This window comes from Myodes glareolus, chromosome 25, assembly GCF_982192425.1.
Source record: "Myodes glareolus chromosome 25, mMyoGla1.1, whole genome shotgun sequence".
Taxonomy (NCBI): Eukaryota; Metazoa; Chordata; class Mammalia; order Rodentia; family Cricetidae; genus Myodes; species Myodes glareolus.
The window spans coordinates 38684634-38701924 of NC_142050.1; the positions used below are offsets into that span (position 1 = coordinate 38684634).

The 17291-nt window shown below is 41.0% G+C and overlaps 1 protein-coding gene across 1 annotated transcript in view; it reads left to right on the top strand.

The window, feature by feature from the left end:
* The window catches only part of Wee2 (WEE2 oocyte meiosis inhibiting kinase), a 31644-nt gene extending 14731 nt beyond the window's left edge, over positions 1-16913 (top strand). The window contains exons 3-11 of the mRNA XM_087901747.1: positions 128-315; positions 2276-2327; positions 6035-6204; positions 8316-8434; positions 12765-12911; positions 13736-13843; positions 13959-14044; positions 14919-15089; positions 16722-16913. Of these exons, the coding sequence (XP_087757873.1) occupies positions 128-315; positions 2276-2327; positions 6035-6204; positions 8316-8434; positions 12765-12911; positions 13736-13843; positions 13959-14044; positions 14919-15089; positions 16722-16913 (1233 nt within the window). The remainder of the gene's footprint in view (positions 1-127; positions 316-2275; positions 2328-6034; positions 6205-8315; positions 8435-12764; positions 12912-13735; positions 13844-13958; positions 14045-14918; positions 15090-16721) is intronic.
* The last annotated feature ends 378 nt before the right edge of the window (positions 16914-17291 follow it).

The window sequence follows — 17291 nt, forward strand, 5'->3', positions numbered from 1 at the left end:
AACAAACCGTGTATTCATCCAGAGCTACAATTTATCTCTGTACCCATCAGTATCTAATCCAGCATCTACCACTAATTTTCTTTTGCTTTTTAAATCCCGATTCTGGTTTGCCTTTTGTCATTCTCAGAATCTACATGAGATGACTTCAAAAGGAAAACTCTCTGCCCAAAGCGCTAAACGTCCAAGACTCACACTTTCTCCCTTCATGGATGAGAAGACCTCTTTGTCTCTGGTTAATATCAACCCATTCACTCCAGAGTCGTATAGAAAATCAGTCTTTCGATCAAGTGAGAAGAGGAAAACCAGAGGCTACCAGTAAGTATACAGTTCTCTTAATTTCTGAGAACTCCTTTGGGCCAGTGCTAGAATAAGGTTAGGAACAAGAGCTCTCTATTTGAATGAAACTGAAGTATTGTGTATGTGTCCCGCATCCCTATAGGTCAGTGTTGGTCACAGAAACCCGGGCATCTTTCCATTCTGACATGTACTGAAAGGAGCTTTTTGACAGAAATCTGGCAGAGCAAGCAATAGATCTGACTTACAGTAGACAGCTGAGTTGGTAGGGACTGAATTCGATGGACTTCCTTTGGTTTATATGAGGCTAATGACTGGGAGGGCATTCATATTTCAAACTGTATATTGCAGCATTGGATTTGGCTTGTGATACCTGGTGATATTGGTGATGAGAGCTACAGGGCAATTGTTTGAACTTCTCTGTGGGTGGTAGAAAACTGAATGAAGAGAGTAAAGGATAGTGCTGCTTTCAGAGATGCTAATGAATGGCAGCCAAAGCACCCTATTCCCCCAAATGCCTCAGAATAGAAGTCACCTAAGTAAGAAGCATGTGTGTTACTTGGGGGCATAATTATTTTTGTTAAATTATTTCTCTCTCCTTCCCTATCCTTCTTCATTGTGTTCGTGTGTGTGTGTGTGTGTGTGTGTGTGTGTGTGTGTGTGTGTATGTTTTGGAGAAAATGTACATGCCCCAGCACATGACTGGAGGTCAGAGGACAACTTAGGGAATCAGTCCTCTCTCTTGATTTTCGAGACAGAGTTTCTCTGTAGTTTTTGGTGCCTGTCCTGAAACTAGCTCTTGTAGACCAGGCTGGCCTCAAACTCAGAGATCTGCCTGCCTCTGCCTCCCGAGTGCTGGGATTAAAGGCGTGCGCCACCACTGCCCAACATCTCTTTACTTTTTTGTTTGTTTGTTTGTTTTAGTGACATCTCTTAATGTTCATGAGAGAATAGCTTTCTCCCGCATCCACTGTGTTGCCAGGGTGTAGTATTAAGTTTAAATCACACATGTTCATCAGCTGATTCACGAACATGGTGCCATTTGTTTGCAATCTCTCCCCTGTATTTCTCTAAAAGAAGCTGTCTGGAGTGTCCATTGACATCTTACTATAGACCCAGAAAATAGCTCACACAAAGAAGGATGCTCACAAATGACTTGTTGTAAATTGAAGATCTCTTAGGCAAAATCGTATTTATGCTGTACTCAATGTATATCTGTGTACTGAATTAGAAAGCTGGGTCGGAGGGGCAGTATTGGAAGGAGAGCATAGTGTGGCTGTGAAGGAAAACGCCTTGGGGTTAGACTTGGTTTAAAATCCAAGCTCTTCCACTTGTTAATTGTGGAACACAGAGCAGCTTAATGTCTCAGGTTTGTCTGGCTTCTTTGGGGAAACAGTTCCTACCCTTTGTTTGGTTTTCTCCCTTGCTTGCAGGTCTTAGCACTGGGATTCTCAACCCGTGGGGCTCAACCCTTTGGGTTGAATGACTCTTTCACAGGGGTCACATATCAGATATCCTGCATATCAGATATTTACATTATGATTCACAAGAGTAGAAAAGTACAATTATGAAGTAGCAATGAAAATAATTTTCTCGTTGGGGTCACCACGGCATGAGGAACTGCACTAAAGGGTCGCAGCTTAGGAAGGTGGAAAGCCACTGTCTTAGCATGTGGTAGCCCTGAAACGTCCACTCCCTGCCTCCGTCAGTTCCCATTCCTTCTTGGAATCTTAGCTTAGCTTACACATATCTTCTGGGAAAGGCCTTTTCCTTCTGGAGAGCTTCACGTAACTGGTGCCGTACATGGTCTCTCCCAGTGCTGTCCTTATCCTGTCCTAGGCGCCAGTATTAAATTTCTGGGTCATCTCTACTCCCAAACATGAAGCGAAGAGGGAAGGAATTTATTAACTTGCAGCCACAGAACTTATCCCAACTCCAGCCTCAGTGAGTAATCACTCTTGCTCTAACCTTTTCCTTATAGTGAGGAAACTGAAGAAGGGGAAAGCACATCAGAACAGGTGCTGCCGACTAAGGTGAGTGTGGCCTTTCGGTCCAGCAGTCACAACATCCTATTTGGTCTGTCTCTACCCCTCCACTGCCTATCCTTTTTGTTTTCTCTTTTTCTTCCGTTCTCTCTTTCCCCTTTCCTCCCCTCATTCTTCTCCTTCCTCCCTTTTCATCAGTTTCCCTCACTCTTCCTCCTCCTCAAGGTTTTCCTTACCCCTCCCTCTTCCCTCCACCCCTTTAATCCCAGTCTTCTCTACCCTGTCCTTTCTCTCCTGATACCTTCTTTCTCTCCCTTTCTCCTAGTCTTCCTTTCATCTTCCATCATTCTTTACACCCTTCCCTGTTTTCCCCTTCCTCTCTCTGTCACACATACAGGTTTTATGACTTTAGTAGTTTATGTCGCAGGATAATTTACCTCTAGATAATCAGTTGTTATGTTTGCAAGCAGTAGCTAATATGTACATTGCTACGTTATTAGATAATTCTTTAAAAAGTTTCTTTTTTTTTATTTGTTTTTTTTTAGTAAATTTTATTAAATTATAAAAGTTTCCATTTCCACCCCCCCTCCCAACACCCTCCCACTCCCCCTACTCCCCCTCCTCCTCCCTCTTCGTCCCCCAGGGCAGTCAGGGTTTCCTGCCCTGTGGGAAGTTCCAGTTCCTTCCCCCTCCCTCCAGGTCCAGGAAGGTGAGTGTCCAAACAGACTGGATCCCCAAAATCCATTATATGTAGAGGAAACAGGTCCCAGTGTCATAGTCAATGGCTTTTCAGAAAGACTTCGGGTCAGCCACAGTCAGAGAATCCGGCCAAATTCGGAGAGTCTGGTTAGATCACGTCCTCTTTCAGTCCCAGTCCAACTGGCCTTGGTAAACTCTCATCAGATCCGTTCCCTTGTATCAGTGGGTGATAGCATCCCTCGCAGTACTGATTTCGTTTTTCATGTTCTTCCTCCTTCTGCTCCTCATTTGGACCTCGGGGGGCTCAGTCCGGTGCTGCAATATGGGTCACCGACTGTATCGCCGTCCTTCGTCAGATGCAGGATCACTCGGAAGGCCCTCTGGATGGAAGCTGGGATGGCTGGCGGGAAGCTAGCAGGGTCAAAAGTTTCTATTTCTGCTTTTAATCTGGGGGAACTTTTCATACTGGGGTAGAGAAGGAATGAGAAATTAAGCTACTTTTATTTGTCAAACTAAAAAATCGAAATGGAGAAAGTGACATTTATATGGTCCAGAAATTTATATGTAAAATTTCAGCGTTAAATGTATCCTTATTTGTTCATTTTTGTGATTGCATACATAAGGTAATCTAACCTATCAAATTAATATTATAACCATTTGACTCTGACATGTTCCTCCCATCTGAATTATAGTTACTGGAAACTGGGGAAGGCGCTGGACGCCCAGTAATAGGAGAGTGGCGAGGTTAAATATAAAGTCAGTAGGATATGAAATTGCTCTTAAGTGTTTGCAGCATTTGGAAACATACTTCTTAGCAGGTACTCAGTGTACAAAACTTAAAAATGTATATGACGGCTGCACACATCCCGTGTTAATCACAGTCGGGTGTTGCAGTGACAGCTGTTATTTTGGTGCCGCCGAATGGCAGAGACCACACAGCTGTCCTCACTGCTAGTTACTAGACTTTCCTTGAGCAAATCTTACTCATATAAGTCAATATTCTCCCCATCTTTCCCTTTCTCTCTTTCTCTGACTACCTCTCTTCCTTGGCATGGGGTTTCTCATAGCTCAAGCTGGCCTAGAATTTATGATCCTCCTGCCTCCTCAGTGCTAGGATTGCAAGTTTGGGACACCACACTCTGACAGACGTAGTATTTTATTTTTAAGATTTATTTACTTATTATGTATACAGAAGAGGGCACCAGATCCAGATCTCACTACAGATGGTTGGGAACCACCACGTGGTTTCTGGGAATTGAACTCAGGACCTTTGGAAGAGGGGGCGGCACTCTTAACCTCTGAGCCATCGCTCCAGCCCCAGATGTAGTATTTTTAAACGTCAGCACTTGGCTATTGTAACTGCCACAGAGATGGCTCTGGGTTTAGGCTTCCAGTTTCACATGTGAGCATTTCCTACCCACACCTTCACTGCTTTTTCCTTTGAACTTTATTCCTCATTTGTTTTATAAGTCTTTAAGTAGCTTCTGATAGAATGCCAAATACATTCAATAAATGGGGAAAATATATCTATACAAAAGTCCCTGTCCAGGAGAAGCCAACATGTTTGAAATATCAAAATGATGTACACATAAATATAAAGCAAAAAGATACCTGGATCTGCACGAGCCTATATATGAACCTATGTGTGGTGTGTGAATGCATGCATATATTTGAAGTCTGCAAGAGCAGTAAAAAAAAAATCTCTGTGGAAAGCAAAATGGTAGAACACATATGTATAAAGATAATTCTAGGAAAAGAAAAGAAGTAACATAATTCTCTGAAAGGAAGGGAATGACTCCTGTGTAAGAGGGTGGCTTGGGCGGTTGAGTGGCTGGCAGTGGGGTGGACAGCAAGCTGGCCTGTTTGGTAGCTGCGGAGTGGCCAAAGTACTCGGTGTCAGTTGGAAGGAGAGCTCTGGGTCTATTATCAGAGTTTAACTTTCTCTTGGGAAACAACTAGGCTTTTAATTATGCAGAATCCTTCTGCAAAATTGCTATTACTAGAGGATTTGGAAAGAGCTGATGACGGAGGCAAATCCAGACATGGAGGAACCAGAGTTTAGGGCTGCTTAAGGGCAAAGGAAACTACAGGTCTTGCTGATAAGAACTGATGGGAATTGGATGCAAAAATGATCGGGTAAAGTCGAGATTCTTTTTTTTTTTTTTTAATTTGCTAAAGTTAGATGAGAAACATTCTTGCTAATTGGGACATTAAGAAAAAGATGATGTTGGAGAAATTATCTTAAATTAGACTCACGTGTAGTTGTAGAGCTGTTGATCATAATACTAGACTGTAAAATTTCCATGTGTTGACATTATGCTAAGATAACTGATGTTGATATATATGTATTGTATCAATATATATTATATACAATATATAAACTTATGTGCAGTAACATGTGATAAAACAGTGTATATATAGTATCACATAATATTAAAGTACCCCGAGGAGTCATTGCTATGACCTTCACATTCCAGACAGAAAACTGATTTCTCTGGCTGATTTACTAGCTGGAAAAGGAGTGATGTTACCAGCTGGCCACTAGGGGGAGGTAATGCTGGGCACATGTGATGGATTAATACATTCGATAATTTTGTTTCCCAGACTAAGACTTCTGTGAAAACAAATTGAAACAAGAAAATTTATTCAACTTGAGGTGGAAATTCAGTACCGAGGCCTTGAGAAAGGTAGAGCAATCAAGAGGAGTTTTGGGTATTGTTTGTGCTTGCTCTGAACATGCTTCCTGTTAGTCCTTTAGCTGAGGACAGTGGTTCTAGGCTTCAGAAACTGTGGGTCTCTGAACAGAATGGTCTGATCGGATGGAGGAAAGGGCATTTAAAACAATGTGTCTAGGCTCAAAGTACTGACTTGTATGTAAGGTGACAAAGGACACCAGCCATTGGCAAAACTCTTTGCTACCATGATTACCAGCGCAAAGAGACCCATTGCATTTGCCTCACGTTTTAAAAAGCAGTTTTGGAAATGTAACACAGCTCTGTCTCATTGCTCACGGTATATACGAAGACTTATCCCCTCTCTCTTTTTAAATATTGTAGAGTATTCTACGAGAAACTGATATGGCTTCCCGCTATGAAAAGGAATTTTTGGAGGTAGAAAAAATTGGGGTTGGGGAATTTGGTACAGTCTACAAGTGCATTAAGAGGCTGGATGGATGTCTTTATGCAATAAAGCGTTCTTCAAAACCATTCTCAGGATCATCAAATGAGTGAGTACCTTTGAAAAGTATTAGATGAACAAACTTGGATGTCGTACTATATTGATTCTCTGTAGTTTCAAAAATAGCACCAATATCAATGAAAATACCCCATTTGCTTGATTTTAAATTTTTCCCTACCATTGGATGTCATTTTACATTTATAGCTTTACTGAATCGACCAGAACACCAGTGGCATTTCCTAAAACAGAACTTGATAACTTCAGATCATATTATTGTTTGTAATTATAGATCTTACCACTCTTGCTAGCCTAGAACCCACTAGGTAGAGCAGGCTGACCTTGAACTTAGAGATCTACCTGCCTCTACTGGGATGAAATGCATGAACTAGCCCATGCATGCCACTGTTGTTTCAATTTGTTAGATTTTCTGTCTACCAGTCTTACTGTCATTCTAATGAATTGAGTTTTGGAACGGTTTCCTGGTACCTACTTATGTTCCTCTGAAATACAGTCAGATAGGAAGTGTTATCAGTGATTTATCTCTACTTTGTACTCTTCTATTTTAACTTTTGCAGCTTTGATAAACACTATGACTATAAGCAACTTGTGGAGGAGGAAAAGGTTTATTTCAGTTTATGCTTCTGGGTCACAATCCACCATAGAAGGAAGGCAGAAACTGTCTGAGCAGAGTAGAGATGAAAACTATGGAGGCACACTGTTTCTCTCTCTCTCTCTCTCTCTCTCTCTCTCTATATATATATATATATATATATATATATATGTGTGTGTGTGTGTGTGTGTATGTGTGTACATATATATATATATATATACATATACATAGATATAGATATATTTCAGAGACAGGGTTTCTCTGTGAAATAGTCTTGAATGTCCTGGAACTCACTTTGTAGACCAGGCTGGCCTTGAACTCATAGAGATCCACCTTCCTCTGCCTTCCAAGTGCTGGGATTAAAGGCATGTGCCTCTACGGCCTAGCTCAGCCTGCTTTTTTTTATACTTGCCTAAAGTTGGTACCTCCTACAGTGGGCTGGGCCCTTACACCAAATATCAAGCAAAACAATCTCTCATAGACATGACTATAGGCCCATATGATTTATATAATTCCTCAATTGACATTCCCTTTTCCTTGGTGGCTCCAATTTGTACAATTGACAATAAGCTAACCAGTACACATACTAACAATAAATTCAGTAGTGAAGTTTAATACTGGATGCAAAGGAAAATTATTAGCAATGCTTACATTTAACTCTCAGAACTGTTCATTTTTCCTATGATCATAAGGAAAAAACTACTTTCAGATTGAGTTGATGCTTTTGTGAGCTTCTTTCATCCATATTCACCATGCTGAGCTAGATATTACAGGCTTTTGTTTTAGTATTGATCTCAGTCAAGGACAGAATTTGCTTTTCTTTTTTGTACAATGCATATTTCTCCCAAAGCTTTCCCCGGTAGCTCATCAGATTGGCTGGGTTTGGTCATGACTCTAAAGACTACCTAGCCTTCATGGAGAAGAGAGAGCCAACAGAACGTCCACAAAGTGTGTGATGGCCTGCTTGTAGTGCCTATTAACAAGCATAACAAGCTACAATGTGCACTGTGATACAGTGGAATTAAGACCCAAAGCATATCTGCTCTTGGGACAGTAAGCACAGACGGCACCTCTGTATGTGCCATGTCCAATGAATAAAGCATGGACTTTGGCACAGGTTGACCAAAGTTCTGCTCTGAGGTCTACTATTACCAGTTTCACAATGGACAGTCACTGACTCTCATCATGGTTTCCAGTGTATCTTACCAAGAATCTACAAAGACTGAATAGATAAAATACTAAGCATGCAGCAGGCCCGCAAAAATATTTTGTTATTTTTAATGTCTCCTATGTGTCCCTTAAAAAATCTTTTAATCTGGGTTGGAGAGTTGGCTCAATGGTTAAGGGAACTGGCTGCTCTTCCAGAGGACCTGGGTTCAATTCCCATCACCCCCATGGCAGCTTACAATTGTCTGTAGCTTCAGTTCTAGGGGACCTCACACAGACATACATGTAGGCAAAATACCAATACATATAAAATGAAAACAGATTATTGTAAAAATCTTTGAATCGATATTAATTTTTCCAAATGCTTCTCTTTCCCTTGGGAGTTTTGATTTGCATGAAGTGTATGCTCATGCAGTGCTTGGCCACCACCCCCACGTGGTACGCTACTATTCTTCGTGGACAGAGGACGATTACATGGTCATTCAGAATGAATACTGTAATGGTAAGTATGTGGACTAATACACAGGAAGGGATGCACTTTTTAAAATTCTGGAAATAAATCTGCCTCCTCACAGTGTAAGCCGTTACATACTGTAGTCACACCAAAGATGCTTGTGCTTGAAAGCAGAATAAGAAAGTTGGAGAGAGAGAGAGAGCGAGAGAGCGAGAGAGAGAGCCTTGTGTCCTGCAAAGCCAGTATAGCTGATATAAAAATGCTATTAATCCCTTCACAGTTTATCTTATACTGGAAGAAAAAAATGTTACCATACTAGCTTAAACAATTCTGTTACCATCTGTCAGGTACTGGAAAGGTATGAACCATACCATTTGGGGGAAGGTTAGAATAAAGGTCCTAGTTATAATTGGTTTGGTAAAGGTTTTCACTGTCTCACCTAGTTTTCTAGGGATTTCTGAGTCTAGGGGTCTTTCATGTTGTTGCTGCTCCAAACCTTTGAGCTTACTTGTTTTCATCACAATACAGGCAATGGCATGGGTGCTGTGACCCAATTTGGTGCTTTCAGGTGTATTTTTCATAAGCTGAGTAAAATCCATTCTAATTTTAGGGGTAACAATACATACTATGACCACAGAATATTTGAGAATCTTCCTTCCCACAGCCACTCTTGAGTGTTTCTATGTCTGTCTTCCGGTACTTTCAGAGCACACCTGAAGGCCCCAGGTATAGTCATCCAGCCTGGCCTTGGAGCATGGTGACGGGTAACAAAGCTTCTCTATCAGAGAACTAAGTGAGTGAGCAAATCCTGTTGTGAAAGGCCAAGGAATGGCACACACATCTTGCAAAACAAAGACCTGGCATTTCTTTAATCATTTCCTTTATAGAAAAGATGCTCCAGCCTTAAGCCATGGTCTTTGCAGGTCTCCCCCTCCCCCACACTTTTAAATTCACCACACCCCGTCTTTTGGCTCTAATAGTCCTTAGAGAGGAGTAACCTTTCTTTATGCTTATGACTAAAACTTTTCTTAATCACTTTTTCTTCCCAACTCCCTCATATTAAAATCTCAAGCTCCCTGCTTTTTTCTTCTCCCCTTTTTCTAGAAGGGAAAACTGGTTTGATTTCCATAACTTTTTTGCTATTAGCACAGAGTGTGAAATAAGAAAGATGAACTAACAAAGCAAAATGTTAATATGCCGTAGAATCAATGAAAAAGTTCCAGAAATCTTGAGATGGGGAGGTTGCTTCTACTACAATCATCTTTTACTTTATTTTGGCATTTGAATGCCTTCCCTAAGTCTGACACTCTACTAAACTCTAGATAGAGAAATACTCGAGATTGAGATGGATGGATAAATCCTTCCAGGTGTTTTGCTCCACTCATTCTGTTAGAAGAATAACAGAGAATCCGGAACAAAGCCATCTGGCACAGTCATGGGTAAAGAAGCAGTCAGAGAAATACGACAGGATACTGGAAGGGGCCTATATAGTAAAGCTGAGAAGACCTTGGTTTACAGCCCAACTCTGACACTGCCTGTATAATTAATACTGGGATGCCATTCAAAATGTGCATAAATGGATGGTAATATTGATTACAGAAGTAATTTGAGAATTGACAATAGCACATGTGAAATATTAGCAGAGAGTCAATACCTGATGCATAATAAAAATAGAGCAGCTCCCAATTTCATAAAGGAGGCAAGGCTTGAGTTAGACCTTTCAGAAGAACGAGTTTCAGAAATCAGAGGGAAGGTTCCAGTTGTTGGAACATCAGGCAGGCTAAAGGCAAAGAACTGAGAGTGGGTCTGACCTAACAGACAGTGGAAACCTGTCTGTTAGATCAGAGATCTAGAGATTCCTGTGGTCGGAAATAATATCAGCAAGACAAAAGGTAGCAGTCCTATCCAGGACTTTAAAAACTGGTCGGGGGCTTTCAGGTTAGAAGTGGTAGGTTACAGGCTGCAGGGAATGGGTTCACCACACTGACCCCACTACCTTCACAGAGTGCTCAGTCAGTGATGTTTAACTGTTTTGCAATTTGTAATTCTATAGGTGGAATCTTTCCAAGACCTCATTCCTCCTCCTCCAAGGCTCCACTCCCTACTTTTTCTTCTTCTCATCCCATGCCTTCCCATTGCTCCTCTCCTAACCTGTAAAAAGGAGTCAGACTCGGGCATGTACAGTTGTGATTTTTTTTTTTTGGTTTTGTTTTGTTTCTGAGACAGGGTTTCTTTGTGTAGCTTTGGAGCCTGTTTTGGAACTCACTCTGTACACCAGGCAGGCCTCAAACTCACAGAGATCCACTTGCCTCTGCCTCCCGAGTGCTGGGATTAAAGGCCTGAGCCACCACTGCCCACACCACCACCCGGCTGTATGGTTGTGATTTTAATTTAGATGATACCGTAAGTGATTTAGTCTTACAAATATAGATTAGATGACTATTATTAGAGACCCACTGTCGCACAGTTTTCCTTCTTAAGTCTGAACCAATCAGATGGCCTCTCCTTCTTCTTGACCCTTGTCAAGATGCCTTGAAAGTCACCCCTGGATCAGCCCAGACAACTAAAAGTTCTCCAATGGATTCAACAGCACCCAGAATTTCAACTAATTTTGGGATAGAATATTTATCTCTCTGTAATGACAGTATTTGTGTATGTGACATCTTCTGCCATTGAAATTCCATAAAGCCAACCGTTGGTCCTATTTGTTAGAACACGACGATGACACATCAGGGTCAGCATTCACCTTAGAATGTCATAAATGGTTGTATTTTCCCACTGAACAAACAAGGAACTACCTTGTTAGTAGAACATTATCAGTATTATCAACAGCACTATAAAAAGGTACTGTGAGGATATGTACGTCTGAATGAAATATTCCATTGCATTGTTAACCGGCTTTTTACATTTTATTGTTAGAAGTTATGTGCTCTTTATTTGTTGTGATATGTTTATGGGCCCTGCTAGCAGAGAGAAAAACACGTACCTTTTAAAGATGTTCCTTCTGCTAAGGGGTAAAGTGCTTTTGATTTACAATCACAAAGGCAAGCTGCACATGGCAGAAACACGTTTTTCCACAAGGCACATGAATAACAGCAGCTGAAGTGAACTCACTCCTATCTGCTACACCTGGGAGGAGCATGGAAACACAATGCTAGGACAATTCTGTGTTTTGGAGAAACTTAGGTCCCAAGACTCTTGCTTTCTTGAAGTTCTCTCCCAATTGCTCAGAGTTCTCATGGGACTCCATTCTTGGACTGTGTTCTGACAGAGGTCCTTAACTTACTTGCTTTCTCTATTGCCAGGGTAAACATCTAATTCAGAAAAATGTGAATCCGTATCAGGAAGAGGAGTGTGAGTGAGATATGGTTCTTGCCACTTAGTACAAGTCTCCTGTATGCAGCCCCTCCTTGCTGACATGTACTAACCTCACCTACAAAGTTTCACAGTAACTTCACTTTTAGCAAAATTGAAAATATTTGTCTCCTTATGTAAATCCTTCTAAGATTCCTAGGGAAATAACCTTTTATCATCTCTTTGTATGTGTTGGAAAGGGTGGATTTTTCTTATTAAATGTACTTATTTTAGCACGACAAATTGGCCTTTAGTGTTTACATGGAATTCTTTTAAGTACAGACGTCCTTAATGCTGTTCTTTTAGACCCTACCTTTGGGTAGGACTCTAGGCTTTGTACCTGCTGGTAGGAGCCAGGACTTGAATTTGAAGACGTTGTCCATGAACTCTAATTCATTGAACAAAGTGTTCAGAGACATCCTAACACCTTAGGGTGAGTGTCCAAGTCCAGCGGTGACAAGAGCTCAGGACTTACATTTTATTGAAGACATTTTATTGAAGACAAAGATAAGTCAAGATAGTCTACAGCCAACGTACAAACATTGGGGCTCGAACAGGATTCGGGCATACATGGAGTTTTTAAATTTTGAGTCATAACCATTAAACTTCTAATTTTATGATCTATTCATGGAATAGGGGTCACAGTAAAATTACTAATGCTCTATAATGACTAATCTGACATTGACTTGGGGCTGATTATAAACACTAATAGTAACTACCCAAATTGGCTTGATCGTCCTATGGTTAATACTTAGGTACATCTCTTAGAATGCTAGTTGTCGCATACCTGACACAGGGAGCTGCATATTATATGTCTGACCACATACTGAGAAACTAGAATCTCATTTTCTTCTTTCAAAGTACTGAAATCCTAACATCTCTGGCTCCGCTGTAGGGAGCTTTACACTGACTAGGAACTGAGATTGTTCAGCTCTCTCATGATCATTTTCTATGTCATTTCCACCTGTGAGACTCACGTCTGTTTTCTCCATCTGCCCGGTTGTTCGCCACAATTCCTGCCCAGGTGGGAGCTTACAAGCTGTGATATCTGAGAACGCCAAGTCTGGTAGCCACTTCCACGAGGCCAAACTCAAAGACCTCCTTCTACAGGTTTCCTTGGGCCTAAAGTACATCCACAGTTTTGGCATGGTGCACCTGGACATCAAACCCAGTTAGTATCTTTTTTTTTAAATTTTCTGTCGGTATTCCTTCTGTATTTTGTCTTTTATGCACTATCGTGAAAATGTGCACCTGTGTACCTTCAACCTCAAAGACAGTGTTGTCTAGGAGAATTACTTTCTTCCATTCGCTTCCCATAACAAACTCAGTCAAATATCTTCAGCCATCTTCTCCTTGAGACAGGGGACCCAAGGGGAAAAGACACTTTCTCATATAGATCAAAATTTAAAACTAGATGTTTAATTGACCACCTAGAAAACTGAGAGTGTGTCAGCTACATTCTGATTGTGTTTGTAACTAGTACTGTATGTATTGTCTCTAAGTCAGCCCTGATCAGAGCGAACAGAATGAAAGTGTTTGTCACTTTTCAGCGTGACACCTAAGTAGAAGTTATTGTTTTGTAGGTTTTGTTTATTTTGAAATGGCATGTAACCATGAGGATGGGGACTATACGAGTCAGTTCAGCTTAGAGAGGTGTTATCCGTCACTGGCTGTTCTGATGTGATGAAAGAGATTACATGTGTACGCAGGAGGTAGATGTAAGCTGATCTCTGTGTCCAAGTCCAGCCTGATCTACATAATGAGTTCCAGGCTAGCCAGAGCTATACAATGAGACAGAGATAGGAAGACAGAAAATATCTCACACACGCGCACACACACACACACACACACACACACACACACACACATTACATTTAATGTTCAAAGATGAATAATCACTCTACAACCACACCAGAGGAGGGAAGCTGCAAGGTCATGGCCTTGAAAGGCTCTGTCGGGTGGGAGCTCAGAAATCATTACTTATGTTTTTTTCAGGTAACATCTTCATTTGTAACAAGTCGCAGAGCGACTCTCCTGTAGGTCCAGAAGAGACTGAAAGTGAGACGGACTGGTTTCTCTCTGCCAGTGTGATGTATAAAATTGGTGAGTCTGCTTCTATCCTGGTAGCATGGTACTTTATACATAAGCTGATGACTACATTTACTCCATCTCCAAGAAATACATGTTCTTAAAAACACCCTCTTTCTCTTTTTAAAAGGGGACCTGGGCCACGCGACATCAATCAGCAACCCGAAAGTGGAAGAAGGAGATATTCGCTTCCTTGCTAAGGAGATCTTGCAAGAGGTACACATTAGGAAAATGGGAGTGGAAATCATTTTCTTTTCCACTTTTTAATTTTTTGACATGGAATCTTGCTATATTGTCAATATGGCTGCTGCAAACTTGTGGCCATCTGGCCTTAGCTTCCCTGATAGCTGGGACTACAGATGTGCAATAAATCTTATAATTCATTTCAATTTTTTGATTCTCAGTTGAAGGCTCATGATGTCCCGAATGAAGAGTATATTTCTGTAATTCAAACTTAATAGTCTCTTTTCCATCCAGAATAGAGACCAAATACCATAAAGAGCTTCCCCCAAAGCACAGGAATGCTACCTCATCAACAATGCGTCAATAGTTACACAGTTCCTTCTAAAGGTCCCTCACTATTTCTAGTATTTCTAGAATTCTTAGTCTAGTGGGTTGCCTAGGAGAAAGAAAACCCTACCTTCATGGTCATTTTTTCTTTATCATGTTGCTACTGTCTTGATAACCCATCAGCTGTGATCACTAAAATGGCTGTTAGTCATTATCCATCTTCTAGAATTCCTGGGAAGTCTGACCCAGCAAGACTATAACTTCCTTCAGTGTAATACTCCGGGGAAAAAACATTTTCTTGTGATCAGTTATCATCATTAATATCATCAACCAATTAAGCCTCAGTGAATCTGACAGAACAAAAGGATGCTGAGATTCTACCCTAGGCTTTCAGGGCACAGCAATATTACTGAGGTTTGTTTATGTTCCCTTTAGCTTCTTAGGTATAAACTAGCAACTTCAGTACATATCACTGTGCCATAGTATTGTGAGCTTACGTGTAATTAGACCTCTGCCAATCACATTTTAGACTCAACCTACTTAACAGACTAACTGGTCTCCCTGACTTCTGTTTTTGTAGAATTATCAACACCTTCCCAAAGCAGACATATTTGCCTTGGGGTTAACAATTGCAATGGCTGCAGGAGCAGAGTCATTACCCATCAACGGTGACAAGTGGCATCATATCCGCAAGGGGAACTTTCCAGACGTTGCCCAGGAGCTCTCGGATGACTTTTATGGTCTACTCAAGGTGAACCACATGAGATGAACTGAAGATGAGACATTTATTTTAAGCGAGATGACAAGTGTGGTGGTGGTGTGGAGGGGGTTAGGGCAATATGAATTTAGTTAGGGTCATGTGTGAACTGGAGGAAGGAGGTAGGAGGTTCAGAGAAGACGGGACAGATTGACACTTCTTAAGGAAACTTAACTTCTACAATACCCTCATGTGGCTACTTTTTATTTGTTCTTTCTAGTAACCTCATAAAATGGCAGGTGGCACATCTTTCTGCAGCGGAGGAATCTCAAGCTTAGAGGGGCTCTCGCATTCAGTTGATAATTGGTCATTCTCAATTCAATCCTCATCTTTCCTCTCCCACATCAGGTTTGCACTGTTGTCGATGATCAGTTATGACAGAAGTTTCTAAAAGAATCACTTCATGAGTATCGTTAAAACTATAAGCACTGTTTTGGTAACTGACAATACCACTTACTTGAGCTACTAGGGGAAAGGCATGATGTCAGTTTAAAAACCTGTGACATTTGTTTTTCTACATAAGTATGCATAAAGATAATAAAGGGGAATATTATATTGAAACAAAGACAGCTATAAAAACAAAACAAAGCACTACCCAAAACACACCCCCAACAACCTTATACTACCAGGAAGATTTAGAGTCACCCCCTCAAAAAATCATGGGTTATAAAACAAGGTTGCTTAGGGTCCCCAACATTGCTCTAGAAATACCTGCTTCCTTAAACATTAGAGCTACATTTTTTTTTAACCTGCAAATTTCAAATGTAGTTACTGATTCTTCCTTCTACTCTCATTTTTCTGTCCTGGAAAGAGGAAAACCTTTCCCTTGCTCTAATCATTCACTTATATATGTATGTATGTATGTATATATATATATATACTTATATCTTATGCATGTAAATGAATTTTATATCTAGTTCATATCTAGTGGGTATCAAAATGTTAGCCTTGTGCTACGTACTGTATAATTTATGCTAATTGACTTAACCCTCCCAACATCCCCAGGAAGAGGATAGCATTATTCTGATTTCAGATAAAAATGAATTGTAGGACAGTTGTAGAGTGAATGACAGTGTTTGCTCTGAGCTTGGATCCCAAGTGGAATGTAATGGAAAGTTCAGTGTGTTTGTCATCCTTTGACGCTATCAGTGACACCCAGAGATGCTGATCTATTAATCACATGGTAATGCCATAATATTCAATTCATCTTAGGCTACAGATGCTGTCTGCCTTGAGGTAAGTGATCTTTCAGAGTCACTAAGAGACAAAGGAGTAGTGTAGTGGAAAGGAAACTGAACTGAGTTGGGAGAACTGGGTCTTGGTCTTGGCCTTTCCTATAACTTGGATATAGCTGCAGTTTTCCCCTTTATAATTAAATATTAGACTATCAAAGCAGCAAACCAGCTAGCTCTCAAACACAACCATTAAATCCAAGTCCTAGGTACAGACAAACGATGTTACTAGACATGGGTGATCGTTCTGCTGAAGGCAGAACAAGTTTTCACTGAGGAAAAGCAGTTTCACAAGACCCAGCAGTAAGGTGTTGAACTGAAGTTGACTTGAATGGGGCGAGGCTGCCACTATCGAAACTTCTGTTTCTTTCCATCCTCCTGAATCTATCTTCAGAGCATGATCCACCCTGATCCAGAGCAGAGACCTTCCGCAGCAGCTCTGGCCAGAAGTCAAATTCTTTGGCCCTTCCCGGAAAGTACAGATGAACTCCAGAGGCAACTCAACTTGGAGAAGTCCAAGGTAGCCAGACTGGAAAGGTACGCTGGTTGTTGGAACCAAGAAAGGGTCTGTGGAACAGTGATCTGACTGGACCAGGTGTGTCTATGGGCCCAAGTCTATGCACATTCTACATCATCAGACTTACGCTCTGCCCACAAGAAACCTGGCAGTGTCTATGTTTTATGGCGGGGGCTCTGTGACTAGGCAACTTGAGAGAATCCCAGGTAATGCAAAGGAAGCAAGAAAAAGAATTGCAAGGAAAGACCAGTTATAAGGGAGTTCTTGGACTCCGAGGAACAGCAGTTATCAAAGGAACTGTTAGGTGAACACCCAAGAAAATCTTAGTTAAGTAGAGGCTTGTTTGAGGATGTTAGGTGAGTAGAGACCTCTTTAGAAAGTACCAAGCAGCAGGGACAGAAGGCAGACATCGAATCGTGATAACATATTTAGAGAATTATATGTTTT